Source organism: Ambystoma mexicanum, chromosome 2q, assembly GCF_040938575.1.
Source record: "Ambystoma mexicanum isolate Mex_15411 chromosome 2q, UKY_AmexF1_1, whole genome shotgun sequence".
Lineage (NCBI taxonomy): Eukaryota > Metazoa > Chordata > Amphibia > Caudata > Ambystomatidae > Ambystoma > Ambystoma mexicanum.
Genome location: NC_090924.1, coordinates 592,567,157 through 592,584,664, shown reverse-complemented (window position 1 = coordinate 592,584,664; position 17,508 = coordinate 592,567,157). Strand labels below are relative to the sequence as shown.

The following is a 17,508-nucleotide window of genomic DNA, read 5'->3' as shown; positions in this document are numbered from 1 at the left end:
TCCAGTAAGGGGAACTGTGTCAGTCCGATCTCCCCATCCAGTCTCCCAGTGTCATTGGTGGCAGTGAACGCCCTCGCTAATACTCCCCTCCTGTGCGCTGGAAGGTCTCTGCGCCTCTGCGTATATGCTCCCTCATCCTTGTGCCCCCGTAATCCACCCGTGTCTGTATAATCCCCATACCGTTTCTCAGTCTGTGCTTTTCCCTATACTCTCTCAGCCAGGTCGTCCTAGTGCCTCGTCCTCACTCCCTCCGAAATCATCATCCGACTCTGTATCTCTGCTGTTACTGTCAATATTGTCTTTGAAGCTTAGTCATCTTAATACTGCACCTCCCCGCTGCCCTTCTTCTATGTCAAAGATGCTCCCGCAGTCCCCCCCTCAGGGAGGACCCGACATTGCTTTTGTTCAGCAGCATAGCTGCCCTATCTGATCTCCTGCATTGCTCCCAGTCTACTTTCTCTTCCCTCTCCATGTTATCCTCAAAACGTGCTAAACCCAACTTTACTTCTTTGCGCATCTCTCTCTTTTACGGGCCACTATTTCTAACCTCCTCTTTATGTATACTTGCCTTTCCCTTTCTTCATCTTCCCTTTTCATCGCCATTTCCTCAAGCTCTTGCTGCCTCCGCATCTCCCGTTGTTTGCGTTGTCACGCTTCTGACTTCTGCTTTTTCTCTTCGAACCCTTTCACGTTCTTCCTTTTCCTCTTTCTCTCGTCTGTTCACCTCTTCCATTCCCTTGCTTCACCCATGTCCTTACAGCCTATTGCTTCATTGGTTGGTTCTCCTGCTGTCTTCCCATCTAATTTAAGCAATATTTGTCCTCCCACCCACTCGTTCGATGCTATATTCTCCAGTCCTTCCCGTTTCTGCTCTGTTCCCGTGTTGTTCTCTTTTCCGCATGCTTGGATCTTGCTGCGCTCTTTCTTTTCGCCTCCTATGCCTTCAGTCCCGGCGGCTGTTTGTCTTGCCTTGTACTTCCCCCTCCCTTCTGCTCTATGTGTAAATATTGGGTTTGTATACCCTGCCACTGCTCTCAGTTCCCTTACTGGATATAATCCCTGTGCTCCTGCTGTTACCCCTTCCCTCTCATGTTCAGGAGGAGAAGGAGCAGATGCCGAGGACTTTTCACATGGGGCTTCCCGTTTCAGCATCCATTCATGCCATGCCACATTTCCTCTGTCATCATGGAACATGTTCCACAACTCGAATATCGCCATTCATTTTCTCAATTTCTTCCCCTTGTAGACCTCTTGTATATGTGTGCGTAATGGTTGCTGCACATATTTGGAGACGCTCCCACCTTTTGGCCATGGCTTAGGCAGTTTACCTTCTGTGCTCCATGTCCATTCTGCGCTATATATACAAATTGCATCCTTATATTGCGGAAGGGACCGGCACATATGCTGTAGGGTGTTTCCCCCACGTTACTTCCATGAGACATTACTTTTAATACGTATTTGACCCCTAGTCGTGGCTTTGAACATCTCCACTGGTATTATATGAATTCACTTTACCTTACGTTAACTTTACATTTTTCAGATAATTCACAAGATCTTATGCATCTCTGGCTTTCAACCAATACCTTGGGAGTGCTCTGCGCTCCGCCCTTCTGCAACCCTCCGCTTCTTTAAGCACACCCACAAAGCTTGTGCATGCGCCTTCCGTGCACCGCCTCATAAATACCACTACTCTGCCAAACTTTAATCGTCAAAACGTCTGCACCTCTTTGCGCTCGCCACGTCCGATACACAAACCTCACTGGTGACGTCACCTCTATAATTCATAAGTGAATGAAACAAACCCTGCTGATAACTTGCCCAACTTTACCAAAACACTTTCCACTGACACAAACACTTTGACAAAATACGAGCAACATATACCCTTGGCCGTCGTCCTGCGTCCTAACAGGGGATACCAATATTTCACATGCTCAAACTTTACCTACAGCATTGCCTTGTAGATAAAATGCCTCTACAATACTTAACCAGAAGAACACCTTCCGTGGTTCAAGCTAGCTACATCTGCTAAGCCCTATAAACAGGGCTACCATCATTAATGACCCGAGCTACAACGCCCAATCCACAAGAAATCCAATATTTACATAACTTCTTTCATCCGTACCCTTAAGTCAATTGTCTAAGTTAATTGCCTCAACCAATCTACCCAAGATAGAATGTTCCCTAACCACAAACAATTTACATCTATCTCCGCTCCTTGCTCCACAATACTCAACAATACTTAAGAATACTCAACACTACTCAACACCACCCCACACCCAACATCTATTCACCACCTCCCCTATTTGCTGTATGGCTGAGTCAATACTTACATTCCCTGATCTGCTGACGCTGCTCGGCCACCAGCTCTCCCCAAAGCTGCCACTTCGCCCTTCTGGTCTGCTGGGCTTCTCACGGACCACGGGCAGGATTCTTTTCCAAGAAGACTCCTGACGGCCGCTGCACTGGGTGCACCTGCGTGTTGTCTTCGCGTTCCGTGGGCTACCCCACAGCCCTCCAGGCATTGCAACGGAAGTGGCGGCTCCGTGCCAAACAAACGTAGTGAACCGTCCATGGTACCAATTTGTGAAAGGTATACCAGAGGACCGGGGTTTGCGCTGTACAGTCAGCGCTCAGCAGAGTACCCAGGGCCCAACGAAGCCCCCCCCCCGAATGGTGCTGGGAACAGGAGACTGAAGAGAACAATTGGGCTGTAGTAAGGGGTACAAAAAAGAAAATCCCAGGACTAAGCGCTTTTCTTTTGAAAGTTCCTGGGGCACCCTCCAAGTTTCAAAGCGTGCCTTCCCACATACTACTGTAAAAGGTATACCAGGGGACCGCGTTCCCGCTACACAGTCACCGCTCAGCAGAGTACCCAGGGTCCAAGGGACCCACGCCCGACAATGGCGGAAGTTTCAACCAAGGGCAAGTTAGAACTGTCCTTTATTTTCCAAACAGACAGGGATCATAGAGGAAAAACATAATTCTCCAGCAATCACAGCCCCTGTGCCTGTGTCACGAGTCTTTATTACACAATGGTGTCACAAGTGCTACCCCTTCCCCAAAAATCGAAGAGCCCATTCTAGTGGGAGGCTTGGGTGGCGTTACCTATGGAAGTCGCCTATATGAGTGGCCTAAATGATACTTCCATGTCAGGTGGTCTTGCCTGGGCCTTTCCCCAAAACTATCTATTACATTGTTGTGCGTTGCAGGAAGACCATTGGCCCTTGCCCATTACACACCACCCCAAGATTTGGGTTCCCGGATTGGCTGGAGCGGGTCCCCCCAGGCCTGGGACCCTGCTGTGTTTCCAGCGCTCAGTGTACCCTCGAGGTAAAGAGAAAGACTGTGTCCCAATTGTTGCACTGGTATAGCCACCTAACCTGAGAGAGTGCCTGCAGGTTGCAATGTTCGTTGGGCAACACCTGTCACAATTCCGTCTGTCTTCGCTGGGAACCGCTTCTCTTCCCACTACGGGTAAAAGGCTGTTCGGCTTGGCTCAGTCACGTGCGTGAGGACTACAAAACTGAGCTTTTCAGTTTGCAATTAGTGAGGATTTACTCAGTTATTTTGCAGGTGGCTCCCTGCCCTGTGAGCCAGGAATGTTTCACCCGCCCTTATCCTTGGCTGCGAGCACTGGCCCTTTGCTTTGTGCTGCGGAATCTGAATTTCTTTGTTTCTTATTCTGAGGACTGTGTCTTTATACAATGTCAATACAGTCGTTCTATGGTTCACATATATGTATATTTTGTGATATTTTACTTAGGGCAAAGTAGTATTTCCAGGTTCGTTATCCGTCCCTAAAGTTCAATATAGTTAGTTGCAATAAGCGGTTGCAAGCTTGCTCTGTGCAACTCTGCTTTCTTGCGTTTCTGCGTTTGGCTAGTGAAAAGAAAAAGGCTTCTGACAGTATTAATTTTGTATTATGGTAGTTGAGAATATTTTGGTGCACGGTTTCCCATCACATGTTGTAGCACAGAGACATTGCTGGGGTCATGGGTGGAGTGGCTGTTCAGTGAGGTGTGGACTTGCCAGTTTGTAAACCATGTTTCCGCCTCTGCACTGTCCCACAAGGAATTTGAGGAAATGCAGAGAAGCACAGCAGCCCGTTTTATTTTATTAAAAACATTTATTAAGCACAAAAATAATCAAAAATGATTTTTAGAGAACTATACAATATAGTAAGTAGCATAAAAAAAAAAATCGATAAAGCAGTTGATAGAATCCATCAACTCTCAAAATATAATAAAATCTAAACTGTTGAATCATCTTTGGATTTCAAGACAAGACTGATTCACAAGCAAATATGTGGTGTATACAGTGTGTGCCATAGAGGTGAAGGTAGAGGTTTCCAAGAAAGAGGAAACCTCTTCTCCCTACCAACCTGTTTTGGCATGCTACAGCCGCATACCTGATTCTTCAAGCTGTTTCGACGCTGATTACATAATCGCTGCAACTCAATCACCAGTTTACTGCTGTGGATGCACCAGACTCGCCACATCCAGAGACCCTACTCGACTCAACAGAAGCATTGTCTCAACCCGACTCAACCTGTTGGGACCCATCAACTCGAGTAGTCACACGTGACGACTCGATCCACAGAGATCCCCAACTTGCCACTGGAATAACCTTACTGAACCATCTCAACACAGGCATGTACCAAGAAGAACAGCTCGATGATGTTGAGCACCCAAGCAAAGTAATACAGGTATTTGCATGTTTGCAGTGGTCGTATCCCCTGGCCTACCTTAAAGAGCCCTAATGACTTACAAGGCCCTACCCATTGACTTTTAAAGACGCTTTCAATTACTTTTGACATTTGTGGCTCAGATCAATTGCCTACATCCCCCTCCTCTTCACCCAGAGTACTTGCTGTGCTCCTAAAATCTGCAGTCCCCCATTTCTCTTTCACAGTGATGGGTATGTAGTGAATTAGTTGTGTGCATTGTTAATTTTTATTACATTTCCTATTTTTCTAGAACCTTGGTTAGACATTTTTTTACTTTGGTACCACTGTACTATTATTTGTGTTGCAACTGTTGTGACAGGACCGGGGACTTATCTCTGTTAGGTGGGGGAAGAGACCCCCCCTCTCAACCTGGAGTGGAAGGCCTACCAGGGTTGATTCAAGAGATAGTCATACCCCAGGTGGGTGTGGGATTTGGGAGAACATCAGTCTCTATCCCTTCCCCTTTGTGCCAGATTGTAGGACGAAAGTACCACTGTTTATCACACCTTGCCTGCACAGCACCATTCTGGACTGTGTCTTTCTTTCTCCTTTAGAATCTGTCAACTCAAGAACTGGAATGGTTCCCGATACAGTGAACCAATAAAACCTGATTGCACTTCTCCATGATGCCCTAAGCATCACTGATCAGGCCCTGGCGTGGCTAACAACCTTTCTCTCGGACTGCCCTTCCCAGGTGGAAATGGGGTCCTTTCTCTCCCCTATCACTCGTGCAGCGTCCCCCAGGGATCTAATCTATCCCACTTGTTTTTCAATGACTACATGGCCCCCCCTGGCCCGCATGATAGCCACCTTCACCTCAAACTTTCAGTGTTACGTGGAAGACCCGCAATTCTCCTTCAGGCTCCCCTCTACCTCTTCCTCTTGCTCAGTGATACCAGACTATGTCTGCAATTCAGTCATGGTGTGCTGCAGACAACCTCTGCCTCAATGCCAGTAATACAATGCCACTCTATCCCTAAGGGGTCTTTAATGGAATCCTCATTGTCCTCATTGGAACCCCTGCTCCCACCTTCCCTCTTTCTCTCTGGCCCGCCTCCCTGGGCCCTGCGCCTCCACCTACCAACGAGGAAAAAAAACTGGGGGTCATCTTCGACTACATTCTCTTCTTTTCGTCTCACATCACGGACATCTCGAAAAAGTCCCACTACCAACTGCACCGCCTCAGAGGTATTCTGCCTTTTCTTACTTTCCCCCAGAGGCTCATCATCTCCAGAACCCTGGTCCTCTAAAGGCTGGACTACTGCAATAGCCTCTTTCTCAACCTCCCCGCCCCCCACCCATCTACTCTCTGTCCTCTTCAACTCAGCCAGAACAGAACCGCAAAACTTATCATTGGCCTCAAGCCCACGGACCGCATCCCTCCAGCACTGAAATCCCTTCACTGGCTCTCCGTGGCTGCAAGGATTAAGTTCAAGACCCTTTGCATTATCCACAAAGCTTTCTGGGGCCGGGGCTTGGGCCTGCTCTGCAATGCTCTCTTCCTAAGTATTCTCCTTCCCGAGCCTTCTGCTCGGCCTCCTCCAACTCTTTGGGGGTGAACCGCTTCTCCAAGCAGAGACTAGAGGGGGGGGATCTTTATCCACTGCAGGTGCTTCCCTCTGGAACAGCCACCCTGCCTCTCTCCGTCTTGAGCCGGACCTCCTTAAGTTCCAGAAACTCCTCAAGACTTTCCTCTTCGCTGCCTCCTTCTCTCTCCCTCTTTCATGCTAAGCATCTCTTTCTGCTCTATCATGCTCTCTCCTCACTTCCTCTCAGCTTTGCTTGACTGGCTGCCTGATGTACCTATAAAGCCTCACAGGTCCCAAGCTTTCCTCGCCAGTCTCCTGCACTTGCCCCCGGGCCTTGCACTTGCTGCAGCGCTTACGACCCATGAGATTGGTATCTCTCTGCACTTGACCCATGACACCTCCACACACTTCCTTCTGTGATCTGAATGTACCTTACCTTGTAAATGTGCTTGTCTTGTCTTCCTTATGTCTTCCCCTACCATGCATGGTTGCGCTTTGAAACACTTGTGTATAAGCGCATAATAAATCAATCGAGCACCCAGAGAGAGACCAATGGGAACCGACAACAGACAGAACAAACCACACAGAAGCAGGAATCAAGTGTTTCATTACGCAATACGCTCCTGGGGAAACAATACAGTGAACCTGAGCGTGGAGCACACCTACAAAATCGTCCCACCAGACAGCAACCCATGTCAGCAGCACACCAGCTGAAGTCAGAGTGTGCATCGCCCCGGCATGCTTGCACCACCAAAGACACTATACTTACCTGCAGGGGAGCCACTGAACTGCACCCTCACCAAACTGGCATGATAGAGCTGCAGTAAGACCCTCACACAAACAGGGACATTCACCATTATTGGCCGCCATTGCTAAAGACCAGCGGGCCCGTGGATAAAATGAGGCAGGCCTTTTGAAGCTTTAACACTTCCCCGGGGAAGAGAACCGACAGCGGTTGTCAAAGGGAACCAGCACAGGGAGTGAGCCAATAGAAGGGGAAGGGAAAAGGATGAAAAGGGGGACAGAAAGCAGGAAGGTGTGTTTTGGGTAAGGTAGAAAAAGGAGGAACAAGAGACCAGGTGGAGGAAGGGCGAGCAGAGGAGCATGGAGAATTATTAAAAGAGGGTACAAGTTGAGTTATTTGTTGGTGGAAGAAAGTGGTACTTGTCTTAGAGTGTGTGTGAAAGATGGATGAGTGAAAAATAGGAAGGGCCGGCAGTGAAAGGGGTAACTGAGGAAGTGAAACAAGGGGGACTGAGGGAGAAGATGTGGGTGCAGTGAGTAGTAGTGGGGAAAGAGAGAGTAATAGTGGTGTAGGAAGCGGCGAGTAGTAGTGATGTAGAGAGGAGATTAGTAGGGAGTAAGATCAGATGGTGGAGTCAGACGGTAGTGAGAGGAACATTGGAGGGACAGAGAAGGAAGAGTCAGGAAAAGAGTGGAGAGATAGTGGGTGGAGCAGGAGAGGAGAGAGTAGAAGGAGAAAGGGCGAGTGACGGAAAGATGTAGGGAGATGACCAGGAGGGCGTGGAAGAAGCCAACTGAGACTATAGTGTCTGAAAGGACTATCACTGCAGATTACTACCTTTGGGGACTGCCGCTCAGGGACCCCCTAAATTGCTCCCAGAGGGAGTTCGAGAGGTGAAGTGTTTGCTTTTAGGCCATTGCGTTCAGTCAGACAGTTATAATAAAGTAGGGGTTACCTATCTCTAGTGACTATCCCGGGGTTATGGAACGTCTGGTTTAGGGAGGGAATGCCTGTCTCTACATGAGAGGGTAGGGCCTCTGGACACCCCGTTTGCTACAAAAACAATAAAAATCCTTGAACTGCCTGAGGGTTGGTTGTGTTATTGAGGCCGTCTCTGACACTGAATCAGCTCACACTCCTCCTGAAGAGTATAGCCTGTCTTCTGCCCTCGTTACCAAAAGAGGGTAAGGAGGTATACATTCGACCTGTGTCCGTTTCACCTGAATGATACGGATCACTGCTGGTTCAGTAGTAGCGTGAGGCTAAGTAGGCTTTTTAGGACATGTCTGGTCCCCGTACTCCTGCAGAACAGTAGTCATTCTGTCAAAGTTCTGAACAATAGGAGGTGGTAGGGGAAGACAAGTAGGAGGTGGGTGAACATCAGGAGGAGTTGTGTGAGCTAAAGGCAGAGTTAGCAGAAAAGGTTGTTATTGATCAGGAGAATGTGGCAGAGAACAACAGGGAGGATGTTGGAGAAAAAGAGAAAAGGCAAACTGATAGGTTGAATAGAGGAAATCAGTTGGGCCTCAAGGCCTGAGGAAAGAGAAATACACTGATCTGAAGGAGTTGTACACAAGGAGGGAGGAGGAATGAGCATATGATAGAACATCGAGGAGCAACAGGCACAAAACAGAAAGGAGTCGAGGTGGGTAAAAGTCAAGGCTCTGGGAAAGGTGAGGTGACAAGGCCCTACTGGAGCAGCGTGGGGCAGCAGAACAAGAGCTTCCTCCTTGATTCTACCTGAAACTTTCCAGGAGATTCTCCCTGTACTAGCAGCTTTTGGGAGAAACCCAGAGAGGTCTAGGTCTACGTGAGCGGACAAAATGTGGGACCAACTACAGAGCAGATTGCAGTAAACCCTAAAGCCTGGTGAGCAGATCAGCGTGAGGAAAAGTGTGTCATAACCCGTTAAACTCAGAGATGAGACACTTGAATGATCCGAAGAAGCAGGGTGCAGCAAATCCTTAAGCCTGAGATTCAACCCATATGGGTCTCATAAGTTGGGCGGTTTGGTAAAAATGCAGCGTTAGTACTTTTGCTGCAGCATTACACGACCGCCCAGCTGTGCTGGGAGGTAAATCTGCCACCTTTCTGCCAAAAAACAGCAGTTTCAGCGGATATACCGCCAGCGGTAATTCCACCAAAATCCCCTATGGATTCCATTTAGTGGGGACTACCACCCCTTGGAATCTGGCAGTAATACCGCCGGACCAAGTGGTGGTAACTGTGACTGATACAGTCTTTGTGACAAGGGCTGGTGACAAGGACAGCTAGATCTAAAGCAGCTGGATTTTCACTGATCAAGATGCTCAGACAGTGAGGTAGGAATTGAGACAATTAATGGCAGTCCACACAGACCATCAATTATAATTCACGGGTTCTATGATGCTTCCCGGCAGGCCGATTTCACCGAAGCTAATTTTGAAGGGTCCAGTTTCCACGCTGCGGGGAAACATTCCCTCTCAGCGCCCTCCTGCCCTGTTATTTCCCAATGCAGAGGACATGCCTGCAACCTCCCTTCTTCCCCCCACACCATTCCATCTGTTCCGCAGGAGACACCACCACCCCTGGACTCCTCACCCACCCTGCCATTCCCAACATATTACACATTCATGCACATGCACACACCAACACCTACGCATACCCATACCCCCTTCTTACCTCACCGCTCACGCTGCCACCGCCAGTCCTACTTCCTGGATGAACTGTATGCACATGCATTGTTCCCAGACAGGCCGCTGTAAGGCAAAAGTGACCTGTCGGGAATTGTATGAGGCGAAAGTGCATAAGACTGATTCACCTGCATGACTGAGGATTCCATTAAAGACCCCTTAGGGATAGAGTGGCAATGTGATAATCCCAGGCCTGGACTAGGTTGCATATGCCGTGAAACAACATGGACCACCCTACCTGCTGAATCAATAGCAAGTGGGGGACCTTTACTTCAGATGGACAATAAGGCTAGCAACAGCCTGAAGCAAAAGAGAAACTGTCAAGACAAAGCCCAGTTGTGCAAGAATGAATCATTGTAGCATCCATCTGGACTGACCTGGTGAATGATGGGGAAGAGATAGAAAACTAAAATGGTCCTCAGTTCGACTGGATCAGTTTGATGCTGGATAAGATTGTCATGCCCTACAGATGCCAAATTCATTATGCAGATCGTCCGTCATCGCCCACTTGGAGGTCCATGGCAGCTCTGGCGTTTGGACCACCTCCTAGAAGGAATTCCGCCGGTACATTACCGAAATCTGCAGCTGTGTGGGGAGTAACCTTTTTTATATTTGTGGAACAGATAACGGCCAGAGTCTGCCACCACCTTGTCCTGAAAGGGAAGGACCCTGCGTCCTGGAGTTGACATACCCATGCCTTTATTCTGGAGAGTGACCCAACAGATTGGAGGACAAATAGCAAGAAGAGAAGTATCCCTTTAACACCCCAGACACTTTATTAAGAGCCCGTAGTGTGTGCATGGAGGCAAGACTGGGATAGTCCTGTGGGGTGGAGCCTTTCGCTTCCTTATCCAAGGAGAACAGAGCAAGCTGGATTGCTCGAGTCACCATGAAAGGTATGCCCAGAGAAGAGTCTAGTCCAGTGGTGCTTTCGAAATCCAGGAGTCCCATAATAGAATATGGATCTTTTGCCGACTGGGAGGGAACTCTGGACTGATGAGGTGTAGCAGTGTGTGCACAAGAAAAGCCACAATAATCAGTTGGCACATGCACAGTTTGAACACCAAGTGTCTCGGGAGGATATCGCCTTTGGAAGCAAGACCACACGGTGCACTGCAGGTTCTATCCCCGGGTCTGCGCTTAGAAACCTCTGGGTATTAAGCGCGTTATAAATAACCTATCATATCATATCAAGTGGTAAATCTCAAGGAGGTATGGAACGTGGGCCTAATATTCACAATACCCACTTGGAGAACCTCATGACTCGAGGGAGGACTAAAGGAGGAACAATGCCATATTCAAATTGAGATGTTGCTTATTCCAACAGTTAAAACTTATCCCATTTCGAGCTCGATCGAAAAAAAGGTTTTCTTATCATTGACATATATATATATCATTTAAGTTAAACAGAAAAGAAAAATGGGAAAATACAAGATTTTCATTATGAAAACAAATGTTTAAAATTGTATAATGTTAATTGGAGGCTAACCGCTTTCATTCGGGATACATGTTTGTGGCAGGGATGCCTATATTCACTGTAGTACGCTAGTGAAAGACTGATGAACCCCACTATGAATGTAGAGGTAGGAAATCTCTATTTTACAGCCACCTCTTCACTTCAAAAAGAGACTAACAAAACAATACTTTATGGAGCAATACAAGCAAACCGTGTTGGCTCGGTGTCATGGGCAATCATAAAATAATAAGTAAACGGTTAAATGGCAGGTGGGGAAGGCCAGTTATTGCACGACTGTTACTAGCACCAATTGCTCCTGCAATTTGTTAAAAGAAGGAGTAGGAAAATGTCTGAAAAAAGGGTCGGAATAACAAATATTTATAATAATGTGTGTTGCATTGTACTCAGATTGTCTATGAACCGACAATATAAATTAGGATGAACCTTATGTTTCTTGATCAGTGGACATGTTAATTTTACACAATGTGATCCCACACGGCATGATGTGCTAAGGTAAGGGAGGTTTGTCGGCTGGGACTTAAGTAACACATGGGTCGAATCCCTAGACCAGCTGCACAAAGGATTCTCAAAAGGGAAAGGATGTAAACTCTTGCACCTCTGTGTGTTTTGGAATGCGAGATGCTCCCGAGATTGCCAGGGGTGAAGTATATCTGCTTCCAGGTTTGCTTAGGACATCCCTAAATTCCAGGGGTATGCCTATCTGTACTGTGGTGTGCCTTTCCACACAGGGCCAGTACTGTGCGAGGTGGCTATGTAGCTAGGGAGGACCCAGCAGTGATTGACAGTAAAGTAACGAATTACAGGCGTGGAACTCAAAGGATTTTGACAGCTGTGACTTTCTGCTCAGTCCTTGAAGCAGAGTTGGTGACATGATCCTGAAGGGAACAGTTCGTTTTTGGTGAGGGGTGCTAAACATGCCCCAGGATGAAGGTGGTTTCCTTTGTGAAGCTCCAGGGTCTCCTTCTTGTTAGGTGTGATGGGACCCTTTTCCACCCCGCCTCACATAAGATGCATTATTGGATTGTATTGGTTTTAGCTTTATATGTAAAGCCTTCAAGAGGGAGAACATTTAGGCTTAAGAAATGTGCAGTCGAATGAGGTTTTCGGAGCAGGAAGCAGAAGTGGAAGACCAGCCAGACTGACTTGAACAATGACAGATCAGAGGAGTAACATGACAGAATAAGAGGTAGCGGCTCTGAAGCCCTCCAAGGCCTCAAATCGAGGACATGTTACATTGAATGTTCACACGGTGTGGGCTTCGACAGGTCCACCAAGCACCCCCCTTTAGTGTGCTTCTAGAGTCGCCATATATTTTCCTGTAATGACTACCTTATGTTATTTTGCGTCAGGTCGAAAACTAGGACAATGAGGGTTTAAGGCGCACTCTTTCCCCAAACGGAAATGCCCCACAGGTGCCACAGTACAATTCAGCATGTTTAAATTTGTTAGTGCTACAGAAGGGGCTCCGTAAAAGTCCAAGCATTTGCATTTTATGCATTCCACAAGTGACTGAAATAGTATGTATCGTAGGTACTTGTAGGCGATTATTAACTGGATAGCGTTTATTTTATGGAGAATTGGTGAGAAGGGAGAAAAAAAAGGTGTATGTGCTCCACTGGTGCATTACTACAGCACCTGGATATGGGCCTATCAATGTGTTTCATGTGGAGTCCATGCGAACTGAATAATTGTGCCAATTCCGCTCGGTCTTGGTGTCACTGTGAAATGACAGCTAGGCGGGTGGCTTCGTTTGTGTTTGTCCTTTGTATTGAAAGGCGTAAGGCCAGGAAACAATACTGAAGAACTCTGCATTGTGTGTCAGAGATACCAAGGGCCCTCCTGCATGACTGATCGAGTCAGAGAGCAGCATCAGCCGCCGTGGTACCGTCCTTGACTCCAGGATTAAAGCAGCGCTAGTAAGTTTAAACACGGCCGGTGAGTTGGGGAGACCGATGCAAGACCTGTCTGTTGAAGTCAAGGTTGCAAGCGGCAACATTGTGTAAAGAGAACAAGAAGGAAGATGTGCAACGTATGGGGTGAAAGACGCGATGAAAGCTGAATTGCTGCTGGATGTTTGAACTAAGAGAAGATACAATACCTGTGACAGAGTGGTCCGGCACTGCGAGTGCGCTCAATCAAAGGTCTCTGTAAGGTGTCCAGGTAAAAGTGAAAAAAAGTAAAATGCACGAGTGAGACATGAAGTGAATCGAAGTGGTCCTGCGATGATTTAAGCAAAATCCATTGCACATCAAATGTCTTCGATTTCTGACACGGTCCGAGCCTGAACGAGGTAGACCAATTGAGAACACTGTGTAAAGGGAGGCGAGCCCGAATGAGGGAGATCCATGTTCTGAGCACGATTGAGGGAGACCAATTGAAAACATTGTGCTAAAAGGGGGTCTGAACCTGAAGAATAGAGACTCATGGTGAATAGTAAACCCGAGAAATTGTGAATGTGAAAAACCTTGGAAGAAAGGAACTTTAGTGCTTGTTTGTTACGCCAGGCCCTATGCAATAAAGAGACTTTGAATGGTAAAGAGACTTTGGCACAGCAGGCTCTGAAACCTATGCATGGAACGGTATCCTCGTGGCAAGAGAAGCCAGAGTGTGCCTGAAGCTTGAACATGCCACCTTGTCCCATGCTGAAAACGTGAGTAAGCGAAGCCAACTGCTCAACTAACCTGACATTCGCTCTTGAACACTTTTCTTTTGCATACATTGTTATCCCACACCATTTTGTATTTAGAAGTAAGGCTAGGCATTAGGTTTATTAGTATAGGCCCTTTTATTTTGACAAAGACTCCACTACGACTGCGTTATTATTTGATGGTTGTCGCTTGCTCCCATCTTTAGATTTAGGATTAGATAGGCATTTAACGAACCCATTGAAGTTCAATAAACACCCTTGAACTATGATCACGTGTGTTTGTCTTCACTGTTTGATACCATGCGTTCCTTACACCTAGGGAGGAACTAAAGGTTGTGGCTTTATCTCTCGATGTCTCCAGACTTCAGTAAGTCGACAGGGGCTTACTAGGTGACCTAGCGGGGTAGTCCGATTGTCCTGGTGTCCCTTTCCTCCACACAAACGCATCCATCCCTCTCTGTTATTGTGGTACTTGGAGTTTTTCTCGGGATAGGGCCGCTTCCTGGGAATCAACAATCCATCCTAGGGATCTGAAGAGTCAGGTGCATGCTGGGCACTGTAGTTTCTTGGGAACCATATGAAAGAACACAAAGAGGCTTGGCCAGGAAAGAGGCTAATAGGCATTAATACAGAAGCAGTGGCTTCAACGTACACGTGCGGCTCCGTGAATACCAGGGGCAGTGGTCCCAGTCAGCTCACTAGAAGACCGCTGGGGTAAGCCATGCTCTGGAAGGCGACAGACCACAGGTTCCACCAGGACAGCATCAAACACATGACCATGTCGCATAACACAGAGGTTAGAATCCAGATAATAATTGTGCTACAGTTAATATTTACTGGCATTCACTCATGTTGGGTGAATTTTGGGACCCATAGCAGCCTGAGATTTGGTGTAGGTGGAGGCATGTTCTAAATCTATTTTTTATCTAAACACAGCTGTCTGGGGATCACCCAGGATGCATGCGATTCTCTCTCTGAACTTCAGTGATGTGCCCCTCTACAAACATGTACCGTTTAGCTGCATGTCAGTAGAAATTCAGCTATACCGAACATGTTTGGTGTGTCTTTACAGTTGAATTATAAAGAAACTTTCAGATCTAAAGACAAGGCATACTTTTCCTGGATTACTGAATTTCTATTGACATTCTGCTATTCGGCCGTGTTTGCCGTGTCTTTAGACCTGAATTCTAATATTTACACTTGAATTCTATTTTAGCAGATGGCGCTGTCATTACTTTCATAAGATTGGCTTGTGTCTAAATGAAATTCTAAAGACACGCCAGTCTTATAAAAGTTATAATACAACAGTGCGTCATAAGAATTCAATGCCTTGCGGACAGTGACAAAACACCAGCTCCCTCTAGATAACTAGCAGCAAGCAATCATTATAATGAAAGTCCTGAAAAGGTTCACAAAAATTGCTATTTCTCCTAAAACATTCAGTTAGCAGGACAGTGGGTGGAAATTTGATCTGGTCTTTAAAGGCATGTTTTTGACATTATGTCCTATGCTAATAATCACTTTATAAAAAAATAAGTCCTTACCAGGGAAAATTTGTTGTCTCCTGCTGGCGCCATGTGTCCTCTGGACCAACCACTCCTGAGATAATCCTCATTGGCAGCACTGAACATAGCGGGTACGTTGGGATCCCGTTTGAATTTACAATGTCCTCGGTTGGCCGAACCTGAACAAGAATATTGCACTTATTTAGCACAATGGAAAAGCTTTGCAAAGAGCAAGTGAAGTCACAAAGTCACTAAAGCAATTAACGCATTAAACTCATGCTGGTCACAAAATAGGGGGAATCACAATTAGAAATGCAGTGGGTTATTGCCCATAAATTAAGGTATTTAATGCCTTCTCACATTATTGGCCAATTTAAAATCTATTGGGGTTTCATCCTTAGTGAATGGGGCAATCTGGTTGTGAAGCCCTTACTCCTTGAGCCTTGGAGGCCACTGCATCCCACTGATGAAGTGCCTGGGCTTGTTGTTGCTGCACAGGTGTTTTGTCAGAAATGTAATGCTCACCTGCCCTTATGGGTTGGCTCACATACCTCTGGTAATTTAAAGCAGTTTAATTTCTGAATATTTGGATTAAGTCAGGTTTACTCCTAGACATGGACCCCTTTGCCCCCCCCCCAGCCCATCTCTTTGTACCTGGGTATTTCACGTTACAGGTCAAAAGGAAGAAAATGTTAACAGGCCATTAAATTGCAAGGGCACAGAGCTCAGTTCACTATAACTGTCCCTGTAATGTTCCCAATCAAGACCAAAGCACTGAATATTTTCACTGTTAACTAAAAGGTCACACGTATCAAACTTACATATACGAGTATCATTACAGCAAGGGTGCAAAAATGATCTATGTGCAATGCACACCCCTTTCCTGCTTCCTCCCCTTGGTTCGTTCCTTTTTCCCCTCCTCTCCAGAGTGGCCAACACGCTATGGCAGAAAATGCAACATTCAGCTACAAGGAGGAACAGATCAGTGCCATATTTAGGGACCGTCCTTTTTCGACTCACGGGGCACCCAAAATGAATTACTTAACACATCATCAGAAGAAGAACTCCTGAAGTTAAAGAAACCATTCATTTCGTACAGAATTACACAGACACTTTCTCTTTGAGTACTTAAAAGCGAATATCATTTCAGCTGGTCTATCCATACGCAATGAACCATGTCTATTCTTAGAAGATGAACAATATAAAAGCTATTTTAGCTATATAGCCACTAAGTGCAGTAGGGACCTGATGGTCGTCACCATATCTACTGCACAACGTCTTGCAGCAATGACCCAAATAGAACTCGATATGGCAGAGGAAGCCTTTCGGTCCAGTACAGTTATTACCAATACTCAGGATAGACTTAATGAAATACAAAAACAATTGGAAGAATTTAAGAACACCACTTTGAATTTAAAAAAAACACAAAATTGGCTAGAGACATACAGGAGTTTAAATTTGAGGGTATCTACCCTTACACCTAGCACTCAGGGGTGTGGCCAACGCGCATGGCCTAAGGAAGCAGCCCTAGTGAGCTCCCGTCCATGATCCTAAACTAGATCCACCTGCAGCAGATTTGAACTGAAGATCTCATTCCTACATGTAACCATCTGCAGCTGAACCCTTTCCCCACCACCACCGTCTCGACGAAATCGGATCGAATTGACCACGGAAAGATGCGTTCTAAGAGCCGCCCCTGGGTTCCTCAAAATGGTGCTGATGCCACGCAGCAGGCATCCGAGAAGACAGTGACCCTGAAAACCGTAGAGACAGGGCACCGTGGAGCGGAGTCACCCCTTCTGCTCCTACCGGGCCGGACCAACCGAATACACCCCCAAGCTCACTGCACCGGAGGGGAAGACACAGCGACCACCAGCGCGTTGCGCCTCTCCCAGGCCAGCATCGCACGGCCAGATGGCCACCCCGAGCGCCAGCTCAGCAGACATCGAACTGGGCCATGGCTGAGAACTAAGAGAAGTGATACACCAGGCCTCTGGCGGGGGGTTCCGCGCCTACATCCGGACGATGCCGCCTGGAAGACAGACCGCAGGCACAATCACCAGGAACGTGGCCCCCGGGGACCGGAACACAGACAAAGGTACGGAGCACTGCACCCCCGGTATTGGCCAACTCACCGCGCAACTGATAACTATGGCATGACCCGCTGTCCCCGAGGCCACGCAGCCGAGACAACATTCAAGCCTCGC

General features: G+C 47.1%; 1 protein-coding gene across 2 annotated transcripts in view; it reads right to left on the bottom strand.

The window, feature by feature from the left end:
* Window positions 1–17,508, bottom strand: part of EXOG (exo/endonuclease G) — a 590,322-nt gene that overhangs the window by 439,463 nt on the left and 133,351 nt on the right. For both annotated transcript variants that reach the window (XM_069647734.1, XM_069647735.1), the window contains one exon: window positions 15,341–15,480. In XM_069647734.1, the coding sequence (XP_069503835.1) occupies window positions 15,341–15,480 (140 nt within the window). The remainder of the gene's footprint in view (window positions 1–15,340; window positions 15,481–17,508) is intronic.